The 18,332-nt window shown below is 34.3% G+C and overlaps 2 protein-coding genes across 2 annotated transcripts in view; both read right to left on the reverse strand.

Annotated features, from left to right (window-relative positions):
* Nucleotides 1-206: 206 nt before the first annotated feature.
* Nucleotides 207-4,178, reverse strand: LOC117927672 (putative disease resistance RPP13-like protein 1). Its single transcript, XM_034847321.1, has one exon. It carries the CDS (start codon nt 4,176-4,178, stop codon nt 207-209), a length of 3,972 nt encoding a protein of 1,323 aa, XP_034703212.1.
* Nucleotides 4,179-12,016: 7,838 nt separating this feature from the next.
* Nucleotides 12,017-18,332, reverse strand: part of LOC117928668 (putative disease resistance RPP13-like protein 1) — a 37,656-nt gene continuing 31,340 nt past the window's right edge. The window contains exons 4-14 of the mRNA XM_034848622.1: nt 16,063-16,599; nt 15,932-15,953; nt 15,682-15,745; nt 15,456-15,527; nt 15,129-15,313; nt 14,705-14,760; nt 14,454-14,573; nt 14,289-14,324; nt 13,926-13,994; nt 13,647-13,716; nt 12,017-13,576 (exon numbers count right to left, since the gene is read on the reverse strand). Of these exons, the coding sequence (XP_034704513.1) occupies nt 15,721-15,745; nt 15,932-15,953; nt 16,063-16,599 (584 nt within the window). The 3' untranslated portion in view covers nt 12,017-13,576; nt 13,647-13,716; nt 13,926-13,994; ... (4 more) ...; nt 15,456-15,527; nt 15,682-15,720. The remainder of the gene's footprint in view (nt 13,577-13,646; nt 13,717-13,925; nt 13,995-14,288; nt 14,325-14,453; nt 14,574-14,704; nt 14,761-15,128; nt 15,314-15,455; nt 15,528-15,681; nt 15,746-15,931; nt 15,954-16,062; nt 16,600-18,332) is intronic.

Raw genomic sequence — 18,332 nt, forward strand, 5'->3', positions numbered from 1 at the left:
TCGGAAATATCGGATAAATATTTTAGGCTTAAAGAGGTCAAAACCTTAACAATGTAGGAGATTTAAGTGATTCTTGAACGGAGGCAAGGAATTAAGCAGATATATTCTTGAGATTAGAAATTTGGGTGGAACGTAAATTTTGTAAAGAAAATAAGTTTAAGCACACAACAATTACCTGCCCATGTGTTGGTGCAGTGCCACTCCCATTAAAATAGCACCTCATCGATCACTATTTTTGGAATGTGAGATATATAACGCCATTCTTGCCCTTTCTCGAATTGGCACCGTTGTCCCAGTGAAGGACACTCTCTGACATACAGATAAGAGAGGGAGTCTGGCAGTCTCTCTTTTGTCAAGTATTGGAGCTTAGGGCAACCCCAGATAATTAAGGTTTCAAGAGTGGTGAGGTGGTGAAGACCCGCTTCTGTCAAGGATCGGAGCCTTTCGCACATGTAGATTCCTAATTCCTTGAGAGAGATAAGGCGTTGAAGGACAGATCCTGTCGAGAATTGGAGCTCAGGGCAGTTCTGGATGTGTAATTGTAGAAGAGAGGTGAGTTGCTGAAGCCCTTTACTGTCAAGAGACTTGAGATTTGGAAGGTTCGCGATTGAAAGATAAGTTAGAGAAGAGGGCAGCAGGCACTCCTTGGGAAATAATTCCACGTCTTCACATCCACCTCTGATTGTGAAATGAGTAAGAGAGGTCAGTCTTTGCAAATCCCAGTCCACCTGTGACGTGAAATGGTTGCAGCGCCCTATTTCAAGTTCCCGTAGGTTGGAAGGCAAACCCTCTCTGTGCAACAACAATTCTGGACAATCCTCTAAACACAGGTTCTGCAGAGATGAATGGGTGTGCGCCATCAATTTGAGATTGGAGCAATTGCAAATCTCATGGCACATCGAATCGAGAGCGGGCAGTTGGATGTATACAAGATTAGGGCACCCTTCGATTTTCAATTTACGAAGAGATGTGGGATCCCCCTCTGAAATCGAGATGCAGAGCTCCTCAAGCCCCTTAAGACCATTTATTTCGAAATCAGTCAACCTGGGGAAGATGTCCAATATTGAGAAGGACAACGAGAGAGAATCACAGGTACCGCCATTGATTGATAGATTTTCGAGAACCGGGTGATGGCATCTGAACAACTCAGGTAGAAGAAGGTCCACTTTGGTACAGTTAGAGATTGATAATGATTTCAATGTACTGGGTAAGCCAACTTTGTTTGGGGATCTGTAAAAAGAGCATTCACGAATTTCCAAACTGTACATGTTGGTTTGCAGCATTTCCTCCTCTAGTAGAGACTCCACAGAATCACATTTTCTAATGTAGAGATAGTGGGGTACCAGTGGAAGTTGCTTCAACTGAGAGACGTCTGAAATTTCAATTTTTGAAGTTTGACTAGCTGTGAACCCACAAGTTTGCCTTTTCAACTGCAATCCACGGGCAGCAGGAACGTTGAGTGTAGGCACAAGCAGTTGCGGACAATCTTCAAGGTTAAGTTCCTGCAATGAAGAAAGGTGCATTGGTAATTCCCCAGTGAGTTTTGGACATAGCCTTATAGAAAGCTCCTGGAGACGAGGGAATTCTCCACAACATAACCATTTCTCCCAATTGGACATATCTTCAAATGATAGAGTTTGCAGGGATGGGAAGGAGGGATGAAGCGAGGAAGAAGAATTCCCATAAAACTCACTACCCACCATCACTACTCCACTCATTTTTGAGATCTTTATATGTTCAAGACAAGGTAGCTGCCCCAGTGGCGGCAATGTTGAGCAATTCCCACAATTCGAAAGCTGAAGGGACACGAGATTTGAAAGTGATCCATCTCCAAGCCAATCTGGAAATGTTAGACCAGGATACCCTCCAATGGACAACTTTTTTAAATTTGGATGAGGTGTTAGCCTGTTAAGAATATCATCTTGTATAGCATCATGACTAATCTCGTAACTCCAATTCAAGGATAACTCATCAAGGTATTTCTTATCCTTCATATTCGCCTGCAATGCATCCTCAACACCTACCACATTCTCCATTTTTGAAATTTCAAGTCTTCCTCGAATCTCTGAAAGCTTCCACAATCCTCCATATCTGAATCCACTTTTTTGGCCTACAGTAAAATTAGGCAATTTCTGCAAACTTTTTAATTGATCTATATCATTTGGCATTTCTTTCAATGAATTAGACCCGCTAATATCAAGATAGCGCAAATTAATCAACTTCCCCATTTTCGAAGGCAATTCAAGAAGACTGCGACATTTACTCAGCATCATTGTTTGTAAATTGCACAAACAACATATTGATTCAGGTAATCTTTTAATCATTGTTGTAGAGAGATCCAAGTATCGCAACTGTTTTAAATTGTGTATTGAATCAGGCACATCTGTTATGCAGTATTCACACAATGACAATACGCGCAAGGATTTGAATTTTGGTAATATATTTTGTAAAACTCTTGTACTCAACGAATAAACAGGATGGTGCCATAATGTCTTCACCTCTAAGATTGTTCTGAGATGTTTGGCTTCACCAACAGGCTCAAAAGTTTCAAATACAACTGCCCAGTCATCGTCACTTTTAAAGTGGAAAAAATGGCGAGCCTTATCAGATATTTTTTGCACCTTATAATCTTCCAATCGAATGCAAAATTCTTGGGAGATATGTTGAGCCAAGTCATGTATTAGATCATGCATTACAAAGCATGATTCTTCTCCTCTAATGCATTTTTGAAGAAATGACTTTGCTAAAAGTTCATTAAAATATGAATCACCTACCTCTTCCATTCTTCTGTTACTTTGTCCCGAGTATAAAAGCCCTTCTGCCATCCATAATAGAATCAGCTTCTCTTTGTAGAATTCATAGTCCTTGGGAAAAATTGAACAGTAAGCAAAACAACGCTTCACAGGTAGAGAAAGATGCTGATAACTCAATCTAAGAGATGGAAGAATTTCATGATCAGTCTGAGAATGCCATGTTTTGCTATTCAAAATATCTCCCCATTCTCTTCTTTCGGGCTTAGAGTACAAGAGACTCCCGAGTGCTTTCACAGCCAAAGGCAATCCTTGGCACTTCTTCACAATCTCTCTGCCTATGGGTTCAAGCTGAGGATAAGCGCAGGGGTCTCCATTTGGAAATGCAAGTTTTGTAAATAGGGACCAACTATCTTCAGGACTTAATGTTCCCAGCTGATGAGTATGGATTGCACGCATGACTTTTGCAACAGTTTCGCTACGACTGGTCACAACAATCTTGCTTCCCTGGGCTGCAGCGTGGAGTGGAGTTCGTAGTCTATCCCAACTTTCCCAATGAAGAGACTCCACATCCCAGACGTCGTCGAGAACGAGCAGAAATTTCTTGTTGCCAAGGTTGTCTTTGAGTTGACGTTGAAGCAAATCTAGGCTGTGATCGGAAGTAGGTCTACAACCGATTGCCTCAAGAATTGATTTGGTTACACCGATAAGAAGAAACTCCGTGGAAACACAGACCCATGCTTTCAGGTGAAAGTGTTCCTTCACTCTGTCATCGTTATAGAGAAGCTGAGCGAGTGTGGTCTTGCCGCTGCCGCCCATGCCCACTATGGACATCACATCTAAGACGTTGTTGGCTGCTGCAGTTTCCTTGTCAGAAAGCAACCACTTCACCAACTCCTCCTTAATTTCACCCCTGCCGTACACGAAGGAGTTATCCACCAAAGAAGAGGATGGTAATTTTGGTGACAGTTGCTCACCATCACCTTCTTTCAGCTCAAGCTCAACTTTTTCTTTTGCAATGTTTTCAAGTCTGGTCATCAAGCCCTTGACCCTGGACTCCATGCTTTGGTTGGCAAAGGGAGCCTTAACCCTGGTAGAGAACTTGTTCCACACCTGATAAATTCCGCCAGTTTGGACCTCAGCAGCTTCTATCTCGCACCGCAAGGCTTCGGTAGCGATCTCGTCCAACAGGTCCTCCGCATGATACACAACATCCTTAACTTGGACCAGCCACTCTTTGACCAGTGGGTCTGAAAATTGCTTCACCTCCGCATCATTGAGCGCTTTGTGGACAACCAGCAATTTCCTCTTAAAGTCGGTGAGGAGTTCTTGGCTAAGCTTCTGTCCCCGGATGAAGTTGACGAGCTCCGGAGAAGCCAACCTTTCGAATAGAACTTGAAGAGAAGCCGAGAGGAGTGCGTCCGCCATTGCAAAAGGAATTCAGCGAGATTGAATACAGGAAAAATGAAGGTAAGCGGAATGCAGAATCACAGCAGCAAACTGCAAAGTAAGGAGTAAAGACTGGTCTCTTTTGCCAAGGGCTTGAACTTGAAGGAATCATTGATGGTGGTGGACCCAGATGCAGGCTTTTTTGCCAAACACAGTAACTGAGTGGTGACCGGTGAGTAAAAGAAAGCAAAGGGGAAAGCAAAAGCGCAAAAAAAAGCTGATGCCAGGCTCTGTTTGAGTAAGGTGGGTAGAGCTTTCCAAACAGAAAGCAAAAGCGACAAAGCATGTGCCAGCTTTTTTATTTGTTTCCTCTTAATTATTTTTCTTTTTAATATACTCATTTCTTTTTCTACTACTATTATAACAGATGAATATTTGTTTGAACATTAATATTCCTAATATTATTACTTTCGTTTTTTGTAGTAATAATAATTTCAATATTTATGTTAATACTATTATTTTTAATAATTATAAATAGTATTGCAATTCTACAATTACTATCATTATTTTAATTGTTTATAATCATTATTAATAGAATTTATTAATACACATATATATATCCAATCACAATTACAATTCATTCACAAAATAATTAATTATAAAACATTGTAGTCACATTAATATTTAATAAAAATGTAGGTATAAGCACAAGGTCGAGGAGATATTTTGTTTTCATTTTGTATTTCTAGGTTTGAAAGAAGCATATTTTACAATTTTTATATAACTTATGTCTCTATTTTTTCTTTTCCGTTTTATTTGTTGAAATGTTATTCCTTAAAAGTTAAAACCAAATTAAAAGGCATGGTAAAATAAGTATTCAAGCTTAACTTGGAATTAAAAGAATCATTTTTAATAATTAGCATTTTTATTTTTAAAAAGTAATGACTAAAATTAAGATTTAATTATGATTATAAATTTGTTGCTTTTTACGTTTCCATAATGATATTGTTTTTTACATATTAAATTTTTGGATTTTTAAGTGACTTTTCTTTAATTGGGGTGTGTAAAAAAGAAAAAAAAAGAAATAATCTTATTTCCATCACTGTTTGGAGTTCTTTTTTCCCTATTGTGAATTTGAAAATTAAATTAAAAATACTTTTGATAATGTTTCTATTCAAACGTTATGTTTAGCTCTCGAAAATATTAAAAAAAGAAAAAAATATAAAAAAATAATAATTTTTTTATTATACTATAAAAAATATTAAAAAAATCAAATATAATTAAAACTAATTAAAAATTTATATATTTCTAAATTATTTAATCTTTATATAGATGAGTTAAAATAAGTAAAATAAGTTTGAAATAGTAAATAAAAATAATTTATTAATTTTTAATCTATTTTTTATTTTCTTTCATTTTTTATTTCTTTTTACTTTTCCTTTACATTTTTTTTCCCATACATTTTCTCTCATTTTTCGGAAATCAAACATAATTGAAGTGTTTATAGTAGAAGTGTTTTTTCTAAAAATGATTTTAGAAGAATCACATATCAAATATTAATTTTTCAAAAAATATTATAAGTAATTTTTTAATACTAAAAGTGATTTTTTAGATTTTTAATAATATTTTTTAAATTTTATCAAATACTTCTCTTTTTCATAAAAAGATCGAAATACTTTTAAAATCATTGTTAAATCAACTTTAAGAATATCGAAACTATCAAAACATACTATTTGAAAATCATAATAAATATTATGTGAATGATTCAAGTGGGCATGGATTTTCCTTTCTTTTCTTTTATTTTATTTTTTGTAACCCGGAGTGTTGGGTTGAAGTTGATATTAACACAAAAGGCCTCATTTTTGGAATTTAATTAACATAAAATTTCTTTTCAAGTTGATATTAATATAAATAATATTATGGAGTCCATTTTGGGTTTTCTGCAAACATACTTCTCATTGAATCAATTTTGGTGGGTGGTGGACCCAAGATTCGGACCATTTATTTTTTTCTTTTATTATTATCAATTTGGTGGAGTTGGTGGGTAGATTGGTGGAATCGGATACTGCCAAAAAGGCAAAAGCATCCTAGGCCCAATAGGATGATGCCTACCATTCCTTCTTTTCCACTTTTATTTTTTGAAATTTTAATCCTTCCACTGGACTTAGCAACCATCTTAAAATAATTATTCGGAGCTATTGATTTAAAATAATAAGAATCATTTTTAATAATTTTTTTAAGAAAAAATAATTATTGTCCTAGACTCTATTTGATTATAATTTCAAAAAATATTTTTAATTTAAAAAATATTTTTAAAATATAAAAAATTATTTATAATATTAAAAAATCACTTATTATGTTTCCTAAAATAACACTCGAGTGCTGATTCTACTCTCCAACTTGTCAAGGAGTTCATGGCTGAGCTTTTGTGCTGGATGAAGTTGATGACCTCCGGAGAAGCCAACCTGTCGAATAGAACTTGAAGGGAAGCCGAAAGGAGTGCGTCCGCCATACCTGTTGACTGCAAAACTGAAGGCTGGTCTCTATTGCCACAATGCATAAGGCTTGAAGGAATGATTGATGGTGATGGACCCAGATGAAACACCATAATTGAGTGGTTAGTAAAACAAAGCAAAGGGAACGAAAGGCCAAAAAAGCTGTGGTGGACCCAGATGCTGACTTTTTTGCCAGACACATTGCCTTGTGACTTGTTACTAAAACAAAGCAAAGGGAAAAGCAAAAGCAGAAAAAGCAAAAAAATTTCTCTAAAATATCTATTAAAGTGTCCCACATTTCTAGTCGGAATATATAACTTTTTTAATAAAAAAATTATTCTATAGATTATTTTCTAAATTCATGTATAAATGTAATTCGATTTTTTATAAAATAAAAAGGCAATGGATTAACTAATGACAACCACATACAATTTAATAATTAATTAATTAATTAACTAATATTAGGTTAATTCAGACTCAAATTATTTGACCATCAGAGTCATGAGAGCATAAAAAAGAAGCTAATAGCAAAGAGGATGCATACAACAAAACCAAAATTATGTGGTATTCCTTCAAGGATCTTAACTCTAAAAAGCATTAAAATTTTGGAGATCTGAATAGGATTCAAGCAACTTGCAAAGAAATTTCCCATATGAAGTTGGTAATTATAAGGAAGAGAAAATTTTTAATGGAAGAAGGATCGGATTGGAAGTAATTGTTTGAAGTCGTCAACATCATGACAAAGTTGTTGGTTACTATGGGGCTAAGAGAAATTATTTTTTGAAACATTAGATTAAATACCAACCTCTTATTTCGTTATCATCAAAAGATGGCGACAAGAAAATTTGGGCTAACTAGTAGATAGGTTTAATTGCATGGTCCAAATTAAGATTGAAATAAGAATGCAAGTTCCGTGTCCACAACATGTTTTCATACCATTGATATACGAAACCACAGGTGGTTTTCTAAGTTTTGAATCTTCCAAAAGCTTGATAGACTTTTGGTAGGGTTGCCAAAATTTCTATATAAATAGAGTTCACAGTTGGTTTTGAATTTTCAAAACACCTAGAAAAGAGACCTTTTGCACCAAGTACTCGCCAATTTTTCAATACCTGTAAAGTTGAGAACATGGGTTGGTGAATCATGTTACATCAACTGGAAGAGAAAAAGACCTTCTTGGTGCTCACCTGCCACCTTGAAATTTATAACTATGATGTAGCAACCTGACTTTTGGGTTAAAATGACCCATTTACAAAAAAAAAAAAAAAAAAAAAAACATATATGATAACCACTTTATGAAACTTATGTTTAAATTAGCCTTTTTGATGCCATGTAGGAGTTATGTCATAGAAACAACCCATTTACACAAAAAAAAAAACATATATGATAACCACTTTATGAAACTTATGTTTAAACTAGCATTTTTGATGCCACGTAGGAGTCATGTCATAGAAACATATCTTTTTTTCATAATTTTAGTTAAAGTCTCAATTAACAATTGATACTTCATTTTTAAATTGAAGTCGCAATTGCCAACTGAGACTTTATTTTTTAATTGAAGCCTCAATTGACAACTGAAACTTCATTTTTTAACTAAAACCTCAATTGCCAACCGAGGTTTCAATATTTTTTTAATTTAAAATTTAATTAAAAACTATTAAATTACAATTTATTATTTAAATTAAAAATATACTCTTTAATAATAAATTAGTCATCAACCCATCACCTCATCAGTGTCAGCATTATTACAGCCCCCTACCTTTTTATCCCTACGATTAGTACAGTCACCTATCTCTTCAGACCTACCATCAGTGCAATTCCTTATCTCTTCAGACCCATCACCAACTACCTCTTCAGACCCACTATTAATACAACCCCCTATTTGTTTAATTTCAATAATAAGTTGTAATTTAATAATTTTTAATTTAATTTGAAAGTAAAAAAAAAAAAAAGATATTAATTGAAGGCTCAGTTGATAACTATGGTTTAAAAATATCCTATTATTTCGATAAAAATAAAATTGTCATATTACACATAAATTAATATATTAAAAAACAACAAATTAAATATCTTAAATTAATAAATTATACAAGTTTATATCTTATTTATATGTTATTTAAATTTATTATTTTAAAATTATTAATTCATTAATAAATAAAATATGCATTTATATTATCTTCTATTTATCAATTTATGTTTGTTAAAGTAATATTAGATTCTTAAGTTTAAATATAAATAATTTATTATTAAAGTATATATTTTTAATTTCAATAATAAATTATAATTTAATAGTTTTAATTAAATTTTAAATTTTAAAAAAAATAACTGAAGCCTCAATTGACAATTGAAGTTTTAGTTAAAAAATGCAACCTCAATTAACAATTAAGGTTTCAGTTAAAAAATAATGTCTCAATTGACAACTGTGACTTCAGTTTAAAAATTGAAGCTTCGATTGCTAATTGAGGCTTTAATTAAAATTATAAAAAAATATATATATTCCTATGACATTACTCCTACGTGACACCAAAGAGATCATTTTGAACATAAGTTTTATAAAGTGATTAGATGTTATATTTTTTATTTTATTTTATAAATAGGCTATTTTGACCCAAAACTCGTAGAACCCTTGTTCGTACAATTAGAACAAGAAAATGAGACCATACAAACAAAGAAAACACTATAAGAACAAACATATGTTCAACTGAAGTTCATGATATATAGAACTTCCAAGATTACAAAGAAGAGTAGGTGCATATACACTTAGGGATGTGTAGTTTCAGAAGGTTGAACTAAAGGGGAAAGGACAAGGGGGTACAGGAGCTTCAACGACTCTTTCAAGCATCAGTATGACCATTCCCATGTAGGGCATCGAAGAAGGGTCCTCTTGGATGCACCAAAGGGCAACCATCACTATCCACTCCAGCATCGCCATCTCATTTCTTGCTTCATCATCATTCTTCACTAGCTTATCCAATCTGTGCCCTCTATAGCAATCATAAGCTCAATCAGTTAGTATTGCTTCCTCGTCATTTTCCGGCTGTGAATGTTGAAAAGCACAGAAATGGAAACAAGGACACAGAATTTGCAATTGAAACTGAGGGCAGTTTCAATAGTCCGAACTAAAGGGGAAAGTACATGAAGGCACAGAAACATCAACCATGCCTTCAAGCATCAGTGTGACAATTCTCATGGAAGGTCTTAATGAAGGGTCCTCTTGCATACACCAAATTGCTACCACCACTAACCTCTCCAGCCCTCCTCATGTCATTTCTTGCCTCATCATCAGTCTCCACAAGCATATCCAATTGGTGACCTCTATAGTAATCATAAGCCAATCAGGAAGGATGGCTTCCTCTTCATTTTCTGTTTGGAAATCAGTGCACATCCTGCAACAAATGATCTCCAGTAACATGACCCCCATAACTATAAGCGTCTATTTTTGCTGTAATTGACTTGGTTCTGAACCATTCTGACACAAGTCCCTCTGATGGTTATAAGTGCCTGAGTTTCATCACTCATCACAAGCTTTGTCAATCCAAAATCGGAAATCCTTGCTGTGAATGAATCATCCAGAGGACATTTTGAGGCATGATGTCACAGAGGATGATCTGTGTGCTACACTCCTGATGTCACAGAGTACATTAGCACTCTTGCAATCCCAAATCTCATTCGAAAGTGGATATTTCTTCTTCCAGAAGGTCCCTTCTTTAATTTAAGGACAGCAACCACACAATTGTAGTCATATACATAAGATATTCAGCAGAGGTCTTCACCTAAGCATTCTATTTTCTCAAAGTTTGCAGTGGCAGTCCAAACTATGTTAAGACTTTTCTTGTTAGTCCTCTGGGTTTGAACCTTCTCCTTGTTCACCTTTTTGTACTATGTTCAGCTTGCAGCCATTGGGCTTGTTGTATGGATCAACAAGGGAAAACCCAAAAAGGGACTCACAAATTGGTCTTCCATTTGAGTCAGGTATGCAGTAACTGTTAAAGCCACAACTCTCAGTCTCCCACCTCCCAAATCTCCCTGAATCTCAGAGCAAATGTCCTTTGGGTGTATTAGGACTGAACCCAGCTTCTTTTGCTCTGGAGCTTGGGCGAGTATATTTTCTGAAAACTCCATCAAAATCCAGCATTTCCCAGTAGTAGTAATCTCTGGTTGAATCTGCACTTCCTGACTTGAGGTTAGCACTCCCTCTGTTTTGTAGAACAACATGAAGGTCATCCGAATCATCAAAAATCACCCATTCATCAGAATTGCTGCCATTTCCAGATTAAAGGTGTTAAGCACAAAATTTCCATCAGGCAGCAGACGAGGCTGGAACCTTCCCTTTGAGTAGTTGCCTTCATCTTACTAAGAAGACGCAATGCCACCAGTTTCTAATATTTGAGTTGGCAAGATGGTATCAAGCATGGCGGCGTAAACAACCCCATTAACACCAGACCCAGCTTTCCATATGACTTGGTCCTGACCATCAAGTGTCAACTGACCATCAATCATAAGCTCTACTTCATATTCCAATTTTTTTTCCAGGGATTTTGTCAACCAGATAGTTAGCCTGCTAGTGGACGAAATCCAAAAGCCAAGATCCTGATGGCAATTTCCATGAAAATGAGCAATCAGAAGCCAGAAGAGACAATCCTAAACTAGCATTATACTTGGTTTCAGCTACAGCAAGAAATGGTAGAACAAAGAGAAGCAAGAGGCATCCATGGCCAACAACAGGAAAATCCATGTTGGTATAGAGAATTTGGAGAACTTGTTCAAATTATACCACACTTTTTAAGACGAAAAGAAGGTTGATTGCAGAGACCCTATGATCAGATTTGAAGAGTACACCAATGGAAAGTTACTGAATCCATTATCAAGCTAATTACGTATCAATATCTAAGGCTTGATTTTCCATTTTTAGTAGAAAAAAACTGTTCTGAGGCAGTCATAGAAGTCAATAGTTTTCTTATTGATGGAAAAGAAACAATTAAAGATATGTCATAAATTCTTGTTTGGAACTCAATCTTGAAAAAAAGTTTGTGGTTTATTCCTTGTAAAGGAGTTCTAGTCTTTTGCATAAATCAATGTTTTGGTCTTCCAGGTGGATCATATTTTTTGATATCTAGAATCCACCAAGGTATGTAGTAAGGCATTTATCCTAATTGGGGTTGAAACAAACCTGAATGATATAAATCTACCCTCTATCTTACATCACTTCAATACTGAAGATACTCAGAACTCAGAACCTTGCTAAGTTAGAAGCAATTGGATTAACTCAACTACAAGAAAAAAATTTCTTATCACATAATTGGTTGATCCCTTACAAACAAAAAGTGGCTCTTGACAGAAAATGATTAGGAAGGCATGCAAGTAACAAATACAAATTAAATATAATGTAAGATTTTCATGGATTAAAAAAAATACATGGCAAAATAGTATATATTATTTCAACCAGGGAACATATGTAAATGTTGTATTCTATTCCATAAGGGAAACACTCTATACTCAGTAGCATAAATGAAGCCCAGAAAGCCACTTAACTCTTTTTTTTTTTGCTTTTTTGCCTATTCTCATCTCTTATGACCAGAAGTGCTAAGGATGATACAACCTCACTAAATAAGTTAGAAACCAGCCAATCTAGCAGGTTCAGTAGCCGACTTGCTCTCAATCTTCTTTGAGTCACCAATAAGTTGGGCATTATGCCTCCAACAGTGGGTCTGGAAATATTAGAGCTGGCAGCAGGGGTGGCTGTAAAACTCTCCTTTCCAAAACACCAAGTTTCAGGGCCAGAAGTTGCTTCTGTGGCTGGTTTGTTGTGATGACCATTTTCTGGTCCTGAACACTATCCTTATCCCTGGAAAGAGGCTGCTGCTGTTTGGGCTCGTCACCAAAAGCCTGCCATGGCTTAGAGTCTGGTCAGGGGAATCGGATTTTCTGTGCTGGAGTTTCCAAACTGTTGCTTCAATCTTTTCTCTCTGCTGTTATGAGAAGAGAAAATATCAAGAAAATGAATCGGTGGAAGAAATTGTTTTAAATCCAATAGGCATGTGTGAGAATAGGAGATGATACTGGAGGAGTAGCAGTTGACTGAAGTCCAGTTGAGGTTCAGTTTTTCAAAGCATCACTGTTGAGTGATGGAGTTCAAGCAGCAAGAGCTTGCTTTAGTTCCTGTATCTTCTTCAATGCCCATTTCTTCAGGCTTCTTCAAGTGCTTATGATTGGTGGAGGTGCTTCCATAATCCATCAGGGTCTGATGGAAGATTCTCAGCTTTTAAGTCTCCGAATCATACAATTAAGAAAATGAAGAATGTTGACTAAGACAATACAAATTTGTGGGCAGGACTGAAAAATGAAGGAATAGTGGGAATATCTATTAAGGGCATAATAAATGACAAAACTACCATATGACAACACGGCAAAAAATTCATAAACAGCCATGAACCAACAATAAATTCTCATTTTTTTTAATAGAGAAGAATCATTAAATTGTGCAGGAAATGTTTTCAAGTAAAATCCATTAAAAACTTTCACTAAGACTTGGACTCTTTAATTTTCTTTTCAAATAAACTGAAAACTCCTGCTGAGAAAAATAATGAGAACCAACACCTATGGTTGCCGACCGAAGTGTAGGGATGTCCATAAGAATTCTGCTTGTGAGAAGATAGCAAAAGAAGATTGTCACTTCCTGGATCATAACTATAGTCCAAAATGGGATCCATGACATTGATCTCAATGATCATCTCCACCACAGTAGAAAATATACAGAAATTCCTAGTCAAAGTCAAGACCTCAGGAAAGCCAAAACAAGAACAAAACATTGCCAAAATTGAAACAAAAACAAGAGTGCATCAACTTCCAAACAAAGATTTTTGTCTATCTGCCTACCATTTGAAGGTTGTCCACTTGGTTAGTGCAAAATAGATTGTTACAGAGACTCCCAATCAAAGCAGACTGCTAAACCAAAAGAGAGTTCAAACAACCAAGCAACCGAACAGTTTTCAAAATGATTATTGTTGTTTACCTCACATGTTTTCCATACTCATAACCAAACTTTGTTTCTCATAAGAAGTCTTCTATGTCCATCCTGGTTGCTTATTATGAAATACAAAAAGGAAAAGAAAAAAAACAAAAAGTAGTGATTGATTTAGTTTGATGTTGAAATGAACAAAGTTACAACATATACATACACAAGTATGATATCCTAAAAACAATTTGCAAAAATCCCCAACTATTCATCCATATATTATGCAAATATTATTTACACATTAATTCCAAGCATATTTCAAAAAGCATAAATTACCTAAAATGTATCAACAGATAGAGTTTGCTGCATGCCCAAATTCCCCACAATAGGACTAGAAAATTATTTCTGTAGAAACAAATTGAGAAGATTGTGAGATTTGGATTGCAAAAGGAGGTCAAGAACTTTTCAATGTAGAAGGTTTCAGTAATTTTGTCTATTAAACAGTGAGATGCTTTTAGGCCATTGAGAACATGAACAAAAATAAAGAAAACCTTTTCGCTTTAGTGAAAAATAAGACATTGAAATGATATGCAATCATAAATCTTGCAATGTTGTATATTGCAGATTTAATTCTCCACTTTTATTACACTGGAAAGAGAATAGCAGCAAGAAAAGACCAAAGCAATCAAAATTACTTACTGCTAAAGCACAATACGTCCCTGGTTTCTTCCATGCCTGTATAAGAGAAAATAGACCAAGAAAGTGAGAAAAAGCTGAAGCATCGATGGTTTTCCATAGTTATCAAGTGGTTCACTTGGCTTAAGCATACTGCCATATAAAAACAGACCATGAAAAAGAGAGTACCATTAGAATATGGCAACTATCTATGTCACAATGTGAGCACTTTGGTTCAATCCTCCTCCACTCCTCTTCAATATTTGTTTCAGACTTGAAGCCTCGAGAAATAGAAAATCTGTAGCACACCTGCCACCATTAAAAAAATCAGCCTTGGAAAACAGACATAAAATTCGTCACCTAACGTTGACATGGACTCAAACTATCTAAAGCTAACCTAAATTCACGGGGATGAATGGCCAATCAAGCGAAGCACATACCTATGTGATGTTTGGTTGATCATCAGGAGAAGCTTGGATCATGTCCATGATTAGATCTGTCACATAAGAGCTGTACGTTGGTAATTGTGGAATGCAGCAGTTTCCATTTGAGATAATAGATGGTGAGAATTATATAGTCAGAAAAATAATAAAGCACATAACCTGATATTCTATTGATTGATTCACCCATTCACAAATCATTAGAAAGACCGGAAATATAGAAGAGCAAATTTTCTAATTCAAGGAGATGGTGAATAATCTCAGAAGCATCATTTCTATACAAAATCAGGAAGTTCAATGAGGGAATTGCACTCAACCACTTTTAAGATAAGAACATTGAAATGGAAAACAAAGCTTAAAAAAAGTCTTGAAGTCTATATCAATTTAATTGCAATATTCTTCTCGGGAGTTTCACAGTATAAACCTCCATTTAGACCTGGACTCTTTAATTTTCTTTTCAAAGAAACAGATGACTTGGATAAACAATGAGAACCAATGCCCATGGTCACTGACAGAAGTGCATGCATGACCATGAAAATTCTGTTGATGAGAAGCTAGCACAAGAAGACTGCCACCTCAAGGATCCATGTCAATGACCTCGATGATCATCTGCAGGGCAACAAAAAATATACAGAAATTCCAACTCATAGTCAAGATCTAAGAAATTCCAAAAGAAGAACAAAGCCACGTCAAATTGTGACAAAAACAAATTCAGCAACTACCTGACAAAAATTTATGTCTTTCTACTAACCTTTTGAAGTTGGTCCCTTGGTTACTGCAAAATAAACAGCCTTTCGTCATAAGGACTCCAGATAAGCTTAGGCTGTTAAACCAAAAGAGTGTTTAAACAAAAAAAAAAAAAATTGACCAATTCAGTACCATAAAATACTTCATATAAAATTATTGCTTTAGAAATTGCAACTTTCTAAATGATCCTAGATCTAAATGTACATTAGCATAAAATTGCAGTTGTTTACCTCACATGTTTTTCTATTGTCATAATCGAACTTTGTTCCTCATAAGAAGGCATCTATGTTCATCCTGGTTACTTAATATTGAACATGTATAGAAAAGAAAAACAAAAACAAAAAGTTAGTGATTAATTTGGTTTGATATTGACTGGAGCAAAATCACAACATATGCATATGCAAGTATATTATCCTCAAAACCATTGGCAAAAGGCACCAAGTACCCAACTAAGAACATACTCGAATAAACATGAATTACCTAAAAATGTATCCACATGTTCCTGTGCAACATAAATACCCAGATGGTTAGTATCATCTTTGCCCATTCTGAGAGTTAAATTGAAGAAGTCAAGGAAATATGATAATTGGTTGTGTTAAAATACAAATTACCAATGTGAGATATATAACGCCATTCTTGCCCTTTCTCGAATTGGCACCGTTGTCCCAGTGAAGGACACTCTCTGACATACAGATAAGAGAGGGAGTCTGGCAGTCTCTCTTTTGTCAAGTATTGGAGATTAGGGCAGTCGCTGATACTTAAGGTTTCAAGAGTGGTGAGGTGGTGAAGACCTGCTTCTGCCAAGGATTGGAGCCTTCCGCACGCGTAGATTCCTAATTCCTTGAGAGAGATAAGGCGTTGAAGAACAGATCCTGTCGAGAATTGGAGCTCAGGGCAATTCCTGATCTCTAATTGTAGAAGAGAGGTGAGTCGTTGAAGCCCCCTGCTGTCAAGAGACTTGAGATTTGGAAGATGCCAGATTGAAATATAAGTCAGAGAAGAGGGCAGCAGGCACTCCTTAGAAAAATAATTCCACGTCTTCACATCCAACTTTGATTGTGAAATGAGTCTTTGCAAATCCCAGTCCACCTGTGACGTGAGTTGGTTGCAGCCACATATTTCAAGTTCCCGTAGGTTGGAACGCAAACCCTCTCTGTGCAACAACAATTCTGGACAATATAGCTTTAATTGGATATCTTTAATTGGTTTTATATAAGCGATAATGAATTTCATTCAATTTGATCGACTTTATAGTTCTTTATTAGATCTTAATCACAATGAAAAAACGTCTATATTTGAATGTTTATGTAGATTCAACTGAATTAAGAATTTTTATATAACAAAAATAAATCTTAATTAAATAACCTTATCTTTGCCTTCTCTAGCTATAACAGTCATAAAACTTCTCATAATTACATTATCACCACCTTCACTTCCCAATCTTGAAGCCACCTTGCAAGATTCCTTAACAACATCATTATTCAATTCAAAAAAATTTCACATAAATTAAATTTAAAAAAAATCATTTTTCTCAATTTTTTTTTTTCCTGAGTATTTTTCTGGCAAATAAAAAATAGCTTAAATAACTTGAAAAAAAAAATTGAATAATAAACGGAAGGATGGATTGGTAAAATTATTTAGTATTGTTTAATCATAATAAACAAAGGAGCATTGCAAAGATTATTATAAGATGCCTACTTAAATTAATAATATCCTCCTCATTTAGTTTTATTGAGAGAGTTGTGCCTGCCATGCACACACACCAGAATAAAGAAATAATGAAAGATGAAATAAGTCATAGAAGGCTCATGGGGCTGCTCAAAGCCTCAAAGAGAAAGAGAGAGTTTTTTTTTTTTCTAACTTTGAAGTTAGTGATGATTCAAGACTCATGGAGTTGATTGAACATTATGATAGAACCAAACAGTCCATATTGTTTGCTAAAAGCAATTTTGTGAAAAAACACCTTTTATGCTATGTTTGGTTTCAAAAAAATTTGAAGAAAAGGAAAAAGTGAAAAAAATAAAAATAAAAATTATTTTTACATATTACATGAAATTCATTTTACATATTTAACTCTTTGATATAAAGATTAAATAGTTTAAAAATATATAATTTTGTTAATCATTTTAATTATATTTGACTTTTTTTTCATATTTTTTTATGATATAATAAAAAATGATAAAATCATTTTTCTTAACATTTTTTTTTATTTTCTTAGTTTTTCTTAGGAACTAAATATAGATTTATATTAAAAGTAATCCTTTATATTAAAGTCATACTTGGTTCTCATCAAGTGTTCCAAAAAACAATGTTAAAAAAAATAATTTTCTCCTGTTTGATTTTCCTATTAAGAATATGAAAGAAAGTCAAATATAATTAAAATTAGTAAAAAATTTATATATTTTCAAGTTATTTAATTTTTATATAAAAGAGTTAAATAAGTAAAATGAGTTTAAAATATGATATAAAAACAATTTATTGACTTTTCACATCTAATTATCTTATCCTTCATTTGTAATACTAGAAGCATAAAGGAAATGAAAAAAAGGAAAGCTAAATGAGAATTTAAAATCATATGTTTGAATGAGAGCGAAATCTCAAATACTAAATTACATATATTTTTATTAATGAAGAAAAATGAGAAATAATATTTTTTTTAAACAGGATCTAAATTTTTTCCCTTTACTTTTTTTACATGTCACAAACATGGTTCTCTTAGTTTCTAATCTTTCCTAATTCATCAAAGACTAAATCCCCATATTCAATGACACAAGTACTGCAGACATGGCAATGAGAATTCTGCTAATGAGAAGCTAGCACCAAAAGATTTAGGTCTTCTCTTATGACCCATAACCATGACATTCATCTCAATGATCATCTC

The sequence above is a fragment of the Vitis riparia genome, chromosome 13 (genome assembly GCF_004353265.1).
Source record: "Vitis riparia cultivar Riparia Gloire de Montpellier isolate 1030 chromosome 13, EGFV_Vit.rip_1.0, whole genome shotgun sequence".
Taxonomy (NCBI): Eukaryota; Viridiplantae; Streptophyta; class Magnoliopsida; order Vitales; family Vitaceae; genus Vitis; species Vitis riparia.